Raw genomic sequence first — 12,736 nt, forward strand, 5'->3', positions numbered from 1 at the left:
CTCCTAAAAATTCTCAGTAGTCAACCCCAAACTAGGTGTGTTAAATGATCGAGCCGTGCCCGATAATGGACGAGTCTATTTCATCCACCGTCGAGCTTGGCCCGCCACGCGAACTGGCTCACTTCACCAGATGTAGACAAGCCAGGCTCGACTTACCAGGCCTTACAAAACTATAAGCTAATTTGTGGATTTTCGGCAGCCCATATATGGTACAGTCCAACCCAGCCCATTTCATTGGTTCGATTTGCTTTTAAAAAGCCATCGAGTAGTAAAAGTACCTATTGCTTTAATTAGTTATTATTAATTTTTTATTTTTGTATCATTCAACATTTTTAGAATTATTTGCTAGTTAATGAATAAAGAAAAGAGGTCTTGTACACAATTTTTGACTAATCAAGTTTAAACAAAAATATTAGTTTGTTCTTTAGGTAAAGTTTTGATACCTTAATTTAATAATTAAAACTCCAAGAGCTTGCTTTCCACTTTATACATAATTTTTTTAAAATAATTTATAAACGAGGGTTGTGCGAGGCAAAGTCCCGAAATTAAGGAAGGATAATGACATCGAAGACAATGAATTAACCTTTGATTTGGACCTTAAACATGATTAATCCTTGTCTTTATGAGAAAATCATTAGGATTCTCAAAGTTGGAGCTTTCAAAGTTCTTTTGAACGTGATTAGAACAAACACAATCATCTAGTACTAAAATTATCATTTAAGCCAAAATAGGGTTCAAAATTAGCTAATCATAGATTTTAGGCCCCTGTTTGATCTCCATTTTTGGGGGAAAATGTATTATGGAATAGTGATTTATTGGAGAATGTATGGTTAAAAAGTAAGAAAATATTTTTGAAATACGTATATTATTATTTTATAGAAGAATGTGTGGTTGAAAATGAAAAGTAAAAAAATGCATTTTTATAAAAATGGGGATCAAACAGGAGCTAGGTTAGGTTCAACGAAGCAAAAATGTAGAAAAGAACAATTTTAATGCACGATGGATGACTTCTAGGATATGTAATTTCACTCTATTCTCTCATAACATGTGGGGCCAATTAGGCAATTACTTCCCGCAATTCTTTACTTAGTGTGTGTTTGGCCAAGCTTTTACGTGACTATAAGCAATTGATCTTAGCGAATGTGTGATTAATAAAAAGTTGTGGATTTTAAAAAATGTGTTATTAAAATGATGTATGACCAACTTATAAGCACTGGAAGCTTTAACAAACAAAAAATTACTTTTAAGTTTGAGACAAATTATAGTTAAACATAGGAAATTTCGCAGCATGAGTTCAAAATCATTTAAAATGTTACTTTAGATTCCAAACCTTCTAATCTTAGCATCTACATCCCAACCTTTTTAAAAATGTGCAGCAAAAGGACATTAAAATGATTTCCATCCAATTGTCTATCAATTGATCAAAAGTTATTAGTTTGACCAAGTTTAATAAGAGCAGTTGAGTCTCTTAATATTTATTTCACTTAAGACAATTTAAAAAAATGATAATGGATAAAAAAAAGAAAAAGAAAAAAAAACGGAGAAGGTATTTTTTCTTCACTTACACCAAACACCCCGTCATCGCCACTTCCACCACTCACCTTCATCACTTTAATGTTGCACCACCCACTCTCCCACTCTGCCATCGTAGGGTCTGGTTTTGCATGAAACCAGAGATCCGAAGTCTAGTTTTGACGCAAGGTGGGTGGTGCTATGTGTAGGGATAGGTGGTAGCGGTGACATGGATGAGAGTTATGTGGGGTATGTGGAGAAGATCTATTATCTCTTTTTCCTCTCAAAATTCTTCTTTTTATCAATTATTAAATTTTTTATAATTATTTTAAATTAAACAATATTCAGGGGCTCTTTTGCCCTTATTAAAATTGGTTAAATAAATGAATTTTGATCAAGTGATGGCCAAAATTGTATGAAAAAATCAAAATGTCCTTAGGCCACAAAGTTGTAAAATGTTTGAAATGTGTAGTAGATAAGATTAGAAGATTTTGATCTTGACGACACATTTTTGAAAGATTTGAGATCTCTGTTGCAAATTTTCGTTAAAAATAATATAATGCATCTAAAGATATCTATTGGAATGAATTTAGTATTATTAGTTAAAGAAAAGATGCATTTCAGCTTGTAAAATATACTTTTTTCCTACCACATCTTACAATTCATCAACTCAAACCAACTTTATACATAATCAATGAAAGTCACTCTTCAATTCTTATATAAAATATCCCTCTCTCATGTGACTTGATCTAATGCCATAAACAAGGACTGAAGACAAAAAACCAACTAATATTCAAATGTATTTGTGTATGTGGTGGAGGTTGGGGTTGTCACATGGCACGTTCCTAGAAGCTGTCTTCTAAATGATCTTAAAGTCATCCACTTTCTTCCAATATTTCATATTTATTATCTTCATTAATTTGCTTATTTCGAGGGGTGAACCCTGCAGTTAAAATCTTGTTCATCATATATCAATTGATATTGCATGTTAATCTTGTTCATTATATATCAATTAATTTTATCTAATCTTAAGAAATTTGAGTAAATAGTGTAATCCTCGTGTAACGTGGGGAGCAATTACTTGCGCTGACATGTTCATGTGATGAGGTATTCATCAATTATTTGATTAAGTGTTAATCAAAGCCATTATTTGATTACAATAAGTGGCTCCAAAGCTATTATGCGACTAATTTTGCAACTGACGGATAGTATGAACTTAATATTATTTGAATAATTATGGTCTCAACGGAGGGGAGCGAACATAAGAATTTGATTCAAATTGTAAGACATTATCGATGTTAGTACGTTAGAGTGGATATGATAAATTGACAAATTTTATCATATGCTCCGCTGCTTTAATCATGTAGAGTATTGTCTAATTTAACATAAGTAATTCATCAATAAATTTTCTTTTATCAAATTAGATTCTTCTTCTTCTTCGATAAAGTTATCATTTTGTTGCAAAATAAGGGCAAAGAATACAAGTTGTGGAGAAGGGACCATTTTTTCTAGTTGGGTTTTTTTGTCTCTTCTTTTATTGTTGTTCTTGTCATTTTGTTTTGTGGGTTAGGCTTTATACATTTAGTTTTCACGCCCCTTTTTCTTTTTCTTGATTTTTGGTATTTTATGTAATGGCCTAACTTGAATATGTGCAGTGTCGGGTACCCATCAAGCAAATAGGCCAAAATTTGCAAAATTATATGTGTTTTGTATGAAAAAAAAAATGCAAATTTGTGAACATGACATTTTCCCTTTTTGATATTAAAAAACTGTTTTTGAATGTATTTGGATAATTTTTTGAAAGCGTTTTATTTGGTTTGAAGAGTTTTTAGAAGAAATCGAACTAAAATAACTTTCTCATGAAATTATTCTACAAGAAAAAGAAGCGAAAACAAAAATTTTATCATACTGACCCTTAATGGAGAATATCGTCTGATGATATGCTAGCTTTGATTAAATCACCACATTATGGTCATGCATTTAAATAACGCGAAAAAGTTACAACTTATTTTGAGGAACCATGTTGGGTCGTGCATAGATGTGAGTTAAACTTATGTTTAAGCTACTTATTTTCTTATGTGTAGTTTTATAAGTTTTCCTTCTTTAACTACCATAATTTTTTTTATTTTATTATTATTTATTTTATTATTATTATTTTTTAACAAATTATCTTTTAAGCGAAGTCATATATGAACAAATTTTCATGTGATAATTTTTAAAATAGTTATTTTGTGTAGTATGATTTTCGAAGTTACTTTTTTAAGACGCAAGTCTTAACTTACTTTCTTGTGTATAAAGATTTTTTTGTGTATAATTCTACATAATTTTGAATGTTTTGAATTTACGTACATAGACCAAATAATAAGAGACGACTAGCAAGACTCGCAAATCTATAAAGCATCGATAAAAGTCACATCCCACTCTTTTAAACCCTGTAAGTAAACTATCCAATGACAATAATATTTACCTTCACATCTAATCAAAGTGTCATCGTATAATAAAATCACACACCCGTAGAGAGTTATTAACTTTCGATAAGAAATTACAAAACCTAAGAATGATGCTTTATTTTGTCTTTTAGAGTGACACAATTATGATAATTGCAAAATCTCGATGGTCGATCTATCTTGTAATATTAAATATATTATTGCTTTGTTCTTTGTTAATCAATTGATTAATTTATAGAATAATATAATTAAAAACTCTAAGTTGACGTCAAGCTGTCTCTTCTCTTCATTCTTTATATTAATCAATCCTTTTACATCAAGGAAAGGCCCGACAGCAAGACCAGATTAAATATTAAATATTAAATAATATTTATTTAATTTTTCGCTTCATGTGCACTTCACTAACCTTGCTTACTGGTCACAAAAATAAATTAATTAGATGTCCATCTAGTGATCGTTAATGTACCATATATTATTACTACACATTCTTTCTTGCACTTTCAAGAATAACTTCGTTTTTTGCATCCCTGTGATTAAGAATGTTAGAGCATTTTTAAAAAATTCTCTATTTTAAAAAAATATATTTTATTATTTGGAAAACATCTATAAATTTAGAGAGTTAAAATTTTGAAATACTCCAACAAATTCTTTATATTTAACACTTATTCTTACTGCTACCAAAAATTATTTATTATTTTTTTCTATCTTTTATTTTAACTAGTTTTTCTCTATGTTATTTTATTATTTTCCTACATTGCAAATAGAAATACTATGAATGTCTTTAATTATAGAGCCAAACACACTATCTAAATTAAAATGATAATTTAAAGAGTCTTTTGGAGCATGATTTTAATAGTTGACTCTTTAAAATAAAAATCAAATCACATTTAAAGAGTTTCTTGAAAATACTCTTACAAGGTTAACGAATAATTGATATTTGTTACCAATTTTGATTTCAAGCAATAAATTAATTTTGATTCAGTTAAAAATAACTTGGACATTAGGAAATTATAATAGTGTTATTACGAAGATTATTGGTAATGAAATCTCTTGAAAAGTATAGGACTAATCACGGATAATCTATTTCAGTGACAATCCAAAATTACAATAACTCAAGAAAGCTTATTACTGACTATTGAGTCACTTTTTTCTTCTTCGAAAAGTATTATAGTAATGGTAATTTTCTCCTTGTGAAAAATTCCATATGGATGCATCCCTTAGGAGTTTGTGTCGTGCTTCAATTTCACCGTGACTAATCATCTTCTCGAATCAGCTACCGATCATTACCTTTGTAAGCTATTGCTTCACCAATTATACTTTTTATTTCATTTATATAGAAGACCATAACCTGGTTTGGGCAGAAAATAATTGATTGAAATGGTACTCATAAACTATTGCTTTCCAACACCTTTTGTGGTGGATAGAGCAGAGCATATTTCTTGCAAAAGACTTGAAAATAGAATGCAATTCTGAAATTGGTGATTTATCACAATCTCAAGGCCTTGAGGTATCTCTTGTTCCCTGGCCTGTTAGAGTACATTCCACAATTTACCTCCCTCAAAAAACTGTAGGAACAGCGCGGTAGGGGCCCTCAAAATTGTGTTCAACCTTTATATTTTCAGAGTAACTCCAGATTCCTATTAAAAATTACCAAATTTGGGGAAAATGTAGGTACCCTCTAGTGTATTAAAAAGTCACTGAAATCGAACCTATAACTAACATGTGGCTGACTCAAGGATTGGGACCACTCTATTCTTATTTTTATTTTTTGTTATAAGGGTATCCATATTTTTATTACTAGTAATGCTTTGGAAACACTCAGGACAAATTAGACGGACGAGCTTTCTTAGTCCATTCTAGAGCCGGTCGACACGACTTTTGAAAAGTTAAAAATTGTTTTTCAAATTAAGAAGTTATTTTTAAGCATATTTGGATAATTTTTTAACGGACCTAAGAGCCCGTTTGGCAAGCTTTTTATTTCTGCTTTTACTTCTTATAGAAGAGATTTTCAAATAAACTACTTTATATCAACTTCTTTTAAAAATTCTTCTATCCTAATAAAAAAATTTTAGAAATTATCCAAATATGTTTAAAAACAACTTCCTACTCTCGTAATCACATTTTGATTTTTCAAATGCAATGCCAAAAATACTCTAAGTTAGCTTTCCCAAGAAATTTTTCTACAAATAGAAGAACAAAAGTAGAAATTTTGTCGGACGGACCCTTTGTATTATACAATTTAATATACTAAACATATCATCAAAGCACGAGTCGAAATATATATTTGTAAGTTGTCAAGTTTAATCGTATCGAATTAATGTCACAAAAGTCGGTACTATGAATTGGTAGTTGCTTTTGGTCCATTTGATCAATAGAGTAGCGTTGTCTTGTAGATGGGGTTTAATGGAATGATCTGGCTTATGCAGTTGGGAAGTAATAACATCCATTTTACTTCATATGGTAAAAACTTCCCTCAATCATTTCCCCATGACATAACATTACAACAATTAATTTATATAAAGAAGTCCCAACTACACTATCAGATTTAATATTATGTCAGAACCCAATAAACAAAATTATACAGTGCAATTATTAAAATGTAATCATTCAAACTATAGCACGAAGAGAAAAATCAGAAGAAAATATACAATGATCCCACAGTAAAGGAGCATTATAGTTACGGCCGCCGAATTCTCTGTTATTAAGTCACCAACTTCCTTTACTTTTAGACACTATGCAATTACAATAACAAAAATAAAAGGTGGAAAGGAGAAATAAATTCTTGTAGAATAAAAAGAGGAAAGAAGCAATTGCTGCTGAAAGATACACCCCACCCCACCCCAAGAAAACTTCAGAAGATTTGTAAAGAAATGAACAAATGCACATTTCATTGTAAAAGCAAAAAGCCAAAAACCAACCTGTACGTCCATTGACAGCAGAAACAAATAATCCATAAGTATTTAGTTTAGTTTAATTAATGTCTAAATAAAACCAAAAGAAGCCATCTTCTCTTAACAGTCAATCCAAATACAATAATAATAGAAAAATCGAAGTGTTATTGGATCCAGATCTTCTGCTTTTACTCTATAAACAAAACATGGGGTTCCCCCCTCAACAATCCCAAAAACTGTTCTTTGCTTGCTGCAGCAATGCCTGCACACTTAAGATTTCCCTTTCCTTTTCCGAATATATTCTTCTTCATCTTATATATTTTCATAAATTCTGTTTTCCTTTCAACTTGCTATTCCATTGATGTACAGGGGGAAGCTCTTTTAACATGGAAGAACGGCTTAAACTTTTCGATGAATATGAATGCATTTCAATCTTGGAATGCTTCGGACCGAAGTCCTTGCAATTGGTTCGGGATACACTGCAACACGAATGGTCAAGTGGAAAAGATAATCTTGAAGTCAGTAGAGTTGCAAGGTTCATTACCTTCGAATTTTCAACCACTTAAGTCGTTGAATACGCTTGTTCTCTCATCAACAAATCTCACAGGGCCAATCCCGAAAGAGTTTGGAGACTATCTTGAGCTGGTTATGATTGATATAAGTGATAACTCTATCTCTGGTGAGATACCGGCCGAAATTTGCAGGCTAACCAAGCTTCAAATGTTATCTCTGGATACGAATTTCCTCAAGGGTGATATACCTTTGGACATTGGAAATCTCTCCAATCTCAAGCATCTTACACTCTTTGACAATCAACTTAGTGGCGAAATCCCAAAGAGCGTAGGACAATTGGGCAATCTACAGGTATTTAGAGCTGGAGGAAATCAAAATCTGAAGGGTGAATTGCCTTCAGAGATTGGAAACTGCACAAATTTGTTAGTGCTAGGCCTAGCTGAAACCAGCATCTCCGGGAGCCTGCCATCGTCTATTGGGATGCTGAAAAAGCTTCAGATGATAGCGATTTATACATCTTTGCTTTCAGGTCCAATTCCAGATGAGATATGCAATTGCACTGAATTGCAGAATCTCTACTTGTACCAGAATTCCATTTCTGGCTCAATCCCACAACGAATAGGCGAACTGAAAAAGCTTCAGAGTCTGTTTTTGTGGCAGAACAGCATAGTTGGTACCATCCCGTACGAGGTTGGAAGCTGCAGTGATCTAACAGTCATAGAATTATCAGAAAATCTATTGACAGGCAGTATACCAACAAGTTTGGGAAGCCTTTTCAAACTTCAGGAACTGCAGCTAAGTGTCAATCAATTATCAGGTACCATACCTTCTGAAATTTCTAATTGCACAGCTCTGACTCATTTGGAAGTTGACAACAATCACATTTCGGGCGAAATTCCTGTTCTCGCAGGCAAATTAAATAGTTTGACACTGTTTTTTGCCTGGAAAAATAACTTAACTGGCAGTATTCCAGAGTCTTTATCTGCATGTAAGAATCTTCAGGCTCTTGATTTTTCTTACAATGATCTCTCCGGTTCATTGCCGCCACAGATTTTTACATTAAAAAATTTGACAAAATTTCTGCTGATTTCTAATGAATTGTCTGGATTTATACCGCCGGATATTGGAGATTGTACAAACTTGTATAGATTCCGGGTAAGCGACAATAGGTTGGGGGGTACTATTCCATCAGAAATTGGAAGGTTGAAGAATTTAAATTTCCTCGATATGAGCAGCAATCACTTTGTGGGAGGCATTCCGCCCTCAATTTCTGGATGTGGAAACCTCGAGTTTCTTGATCTTCACTCAAATGCACTCACAGGCACTGTGCCCGGTACTCTGCCCAGAAGCTTACAATTAATGGACATTTCGGATAACAGGCTTACGGGTCAATTGACTCCGAGAATTGGTTTACTAACCGAATTAACCAAACTTAATCTTGGGAAGAATCAATTTTCCGGTAGAATTCCATCAGAGATCCTGTCCTGCAGTAAGCTACAATTGCTAGATCTTGGAGACAATGGTTTCTCAGGTGATATACCTAAAGAATTTGGGCAACTTCCATCACTTGAAATATCTTTAAACCTCAGTTGTAATCAGTTAACTGGTCCAATCCCAACAGAGTTTTCACTTCTAGGCAAACTAGGGACCCTAGACCTTTCCCACAACAAGCTTTCTGGGAAGCTAGACGTTCTCAAAAACCTTGAAAACCTCGTCTCCTTAAATGTGTCATTCAATCAGCTCTCTGGTGAATTGCCAAATACCCCATTCTTCCACAAATTGCCTTTGAATGACCTCATTGGAAATCGAGGTCTATACATCTCTGGTGAAGCCATTCCAGCTAACAGAATGGACCCTCCCGGGCATGCCAAATCCACCATGAAGCTAGCCATGTCAATCCTAGTGAGTGCCAGTGCAGTCCTCGTGCTTCTGGCAATTTACTTGTTAGTTAGAACCCGCATGGCAAAAGGAGGATCCACAGAAGTTGACACATGGGAATTGACATTTTATCAGAAGATGGAGTTCTCCGTTGATGACATAGTTCGCAATCTCACATCATCTAATGTCGTTGGCACTGGAAGCTCTGGAGTTGTGTATAGGGTGACAGTTCCTCATGGGGAGACCCTGGCTGTCAAAAAGATGTGGTCATCACAAGAATCAGGAGCGTTCAGTTCCGAAATTCAGACTCTTGGTTCAATTCGACACAAGAATATTGTCCGCCTGTTAGGTTGGGGTTCTAATCAGACTCTGAAACTGTTGTTCTATGACTATCTTCCTAATGGGAGCTTGAGCTCGCTTCTTCATGGTGCTGGTAAGGGCAGAACAGAATGGGAGACGAGATACGATGTCATCCTAGGCATTGCACATGCACTGGCATACTTGCATCATGATTGCGTTCCCCCAATTATGCACGGGGATGTTAAAGCCATGAACGTGTTATTAGGCTCTCACATGGAGCCTTATCTTGCCGATTTTGGCTTGGCAAGGTCCATCAACGGTGCTGCTGATAATACTGATGCTTCAAAACAGAGTCAAAGGCCTCAATTGGCTGGTTCTTATGGATACATGGCTCCTGGTATAATTCATTCTCACTTAGATTCCTCACTTTTTATAATTTTGATTAATTCAAGGAATTGATTAAGTTTGTTATCCTTTTCTACAGAACATGCTTCGACACAAAACGTAACTGAGAAGAGTGACGTATACAGCTTTGGTGTGATTATCTTAGAGGTCCTGACAGGAAGACATCCATTAGACCCAACATTGCCGGGGGGTGCACACTTGGTTCAATGGGTTTCTGACCACTTACGCAGCAAGAACAATCCGGTAGATGTCCTAGATCTAAGGTTGCGGGGAAGGGCCGACTCTCAGATACACGAAATGCTCCAAACTTTAGCTGTTTCATTTCTCTGCGTCAACAAATGTGCCAATAATCGCCCTATGATGAAGGATGTAGTAGCCATGCTAAAAGAAATTCGAAATTTGGATCCTGTAAGGTCAGACTCTGATGACCTTTTGAAGGGAGGTTTATCAGGCCATCAAAAATCACCCTCTAATAACACTATGGCAAATCAAGGATGTTCTAGCTGCTCTTTTGCATTCTCTGATGATTCAGTTTGATTAAGGTTTCAAGAAGAGGCGGTAGATATTACAGAATTTCAGTGTAACAGCATAGTTTAATTAAACTGAAACAGAGGTGCACTGTATTTATTATTAATGATTTTATTGAGTGTATTAGTTAGTGGATTAAAAGAGGATGTATTCAAGTAAATCTGAGCAACCAGAGTAGAATAATATGCAAGTCATTAAATAGTGCAATTTAAAGAAATGGCAGGTGAGCATGAATAATAATTTTGCCCTGCTGGCTCATGTTACAGCAATACAATAACGCAACACAATATTAGAGTCAATGTCACAGATAAGAGCTCAGAACAAGCACAAACAGAAGCTAGCATAAAAAGTGTCCAACTCGATGAAAGAATGAGGTAAATTAGGAATAGTACTTAGCTCTTCTTGTTATGCAAACAAATATTCTCAGAACCATCTATATCTGGCGACAGGTATTGAAAGCAATAGAAGAGAATACTATTCGAGATCCAAGCTAAACAATGAAATACTATTATATAAATAAACACAGTGGCATTATACATGTGCTAAACTGATATTAGACATCGTTCCCAAGTAATACAGAAAAGGCTAATAAAATGGTACTGAAATTTCTAGACCTGAAGTTTCTCATTCAGTTTTCCAAGCATAAAGAAAGTGGCAGAAGTCTATGGAGGAGGACAGGTTTGCTAAATCTTCACCATCAAGATTAATACTTTCATGTTCAACTGCACCTTGTTTGAAGATAAACATGCCTGCTCCTGAATGCTGGTCGTTATACAGCCAATCATGAACGTCCCACAGAATTTGCACAGGCAAATCATCCACCATTATTGTTTCATTGCCTCTAAATCTCCAATGCAAATTCGTTATGCGAATTGATGTAGTCCCGTCTATACTAATCCAAATTTCGGGATCACAAGGGCTGGAAAAGCAGACTCAATGATGATGTTGTGCTCCCTCTTACCCTGTCCTAATGTAGTTTTGGTGCAAAAACATTTCTTGGCAAACACAATTTCTTTCTTATGCACCAAGGCAGCATCTTGTAAGGATGGTCTGCATTTTGTCCTCGTGAATGCTTCCTTTTTCTGATCACCTAGCAATAAAACCACCTCTTCTTCCGAAACCATTGCTACATAGTAATCGGAGGTTGGTTCCAGAGTGCTGCTGCTAAATTTTGCAGACTTAATATCCCAGAAGACATCAACACGTTTCTCATCAACTTGAAATGATTTCAGACCTTTTTTCCCCCAAAACTGCCATGTTTTAAGATCAATTTTGCACATGTAATGATCTTCCGCGTAAGGGTTTTGTACCATGATATGAAGAGAGTGGCTAATCATATTTTTGGCCCACGTTAAAGTTATGTTTTGGAACATATCCGCCAGCTTGGCTCTGTGAATGAAGGTGACAAAATTCTGTGCAGGCTCATCTATTGTTGGTGCATCCCGAATCTTCTCTTCCAGCTGTCCCTCATTGAAAGACATCACAGATTCCACAGAAATTCCAAATATTTCTGACCAATTCAATCAGCATTTCCTACCTATTCAAATGTAAGAACCCCAAAAAAGTTTTGCAATCAATTTGTCATAAAAATCTATCTGGGACCTTTCGAAATTTTTGATATCAAATCAGTATCCCATTTTCATATATCCCAAGGAGACCTAAAATTATAAAGAAAATCACCAACATCACCTTTCTGACTAATCTAAGGACTATATTTTGGTAATTTTGCCCACATAAAGAAGAATATGATAAGAAACTAAATATACAGCCTCATTTTACCTGGATTTTCTTGAATCCATTGAATTCAAATGCTTCCTGCAAGAGAATAAAATCTACGAGAAATGCAGGTCAATCTTTTTTTACTTTGTTTTCCACATCAGATATATACAATTTCTGATTAAGAAACTGAATCAAAACTTCAGGAATCAATCTGGAAGAAGAAAGACAGGGGTGTAGATGGGGTTTTGGGAAATAAAACAGGCAAGAAAGGTCTTTCTTTTCCAGAAAATGCGGATGCCTTGTTCGAGAGAAGCTTGTCTCTATTGATAGAATGGTATTTCCGAATAGCATATGTATAAATTATAACAGCCATGTGGTATTCTTGGCAGTCTTTAAAATTCTATACTAAACTTAGCAAATAAATAAATAAAGCTCATATTTGATGCTAGAAATACGAAATTCATTGCATCCTTCAAAAGCTTGTGTTCATATCAAATAAACTAATTCACGCACTCGCCTTCTTTTCCTTTTTTGTTATGTTGT

At 34.4% G+C, this 12,736-nt stretch overlaps 2 protein-coding genes across 3 annotated transcripts; one reads left to right on the forward strand and one right to left on the reverse strand.

Annotated features, from left to right (window-relative positions):
- The first annotated feature begins 6,941 nt into the window (after window positions 1-6,941).
- Window positions 6,942-10,634, forward strand: LOC111370747 (LRR receptor-like serine/threonine-protein kinase). Its single transcript, XM_022992609.1, has 2 exons — window positions 6,942-9,938; window positions 10,026-10,634. Exons 1-2 carry the CDS (start codon window positions 7,109-7,111, stop codon window positions 10,481-10,483), a joined length of 3,288 nt encoding a protein of 1,095 aa, XP_022848377.1. The 5' UTR covers window positions 6,942-7,108; the 3' UTR covers window positions 10,484-10,634.
- A 331-nt stretch (window positions 10,635-10,965) lies between these two features.
- LOC111370749 lies at window positions 10,966-12,726 on the reverse strand. 2 transcript variants are annotated; one of them, XM_022992611.1, is made up of 2 exons: window positions 12,254-12,726; window positions 10,966-12,011 (listed from the first exon to the last, which is right to left on the reverse strand). In XM_022992611.1, the coding sequence occupies exon 2, from the start codon at window positions 11,953-11,955 to the stop codon at window positions 11,362-11,364; it is 594 nt and encodes a 197-aa protein (XP_022848379.1). In that variant the 5' UTR covers window positions 11,956-12,011; window positions 12,254-12,726; the 3' UTR covers window positions 10,966-11,361. The 2 variants fall into 2 exon arrangements, with proteins under 2 accessions (XP_022848379.1, XP_022848378.1); XM_022992610.1 differs by having other exon boundaries at window positions 10,966-12,132.
- Window positions 12,727-12,736: the final 10 nt, after the last annotated feature.

The sequence above is a fragment of the Olea europaea genome, chromosome 21, assembly GCF_002742605.1.
Source record: "Olea europaea var. sylvestris chromosome 21, O_europaea_v1, whole genome shotgun sequence".
In the NCBI taxonomy this organism is placed as follows: Eukaryota; Viridiplantae; Streptophyta; class Magnoliopsida; order Lamiales; family Oleaceae; genus Olea; species Olea europaea.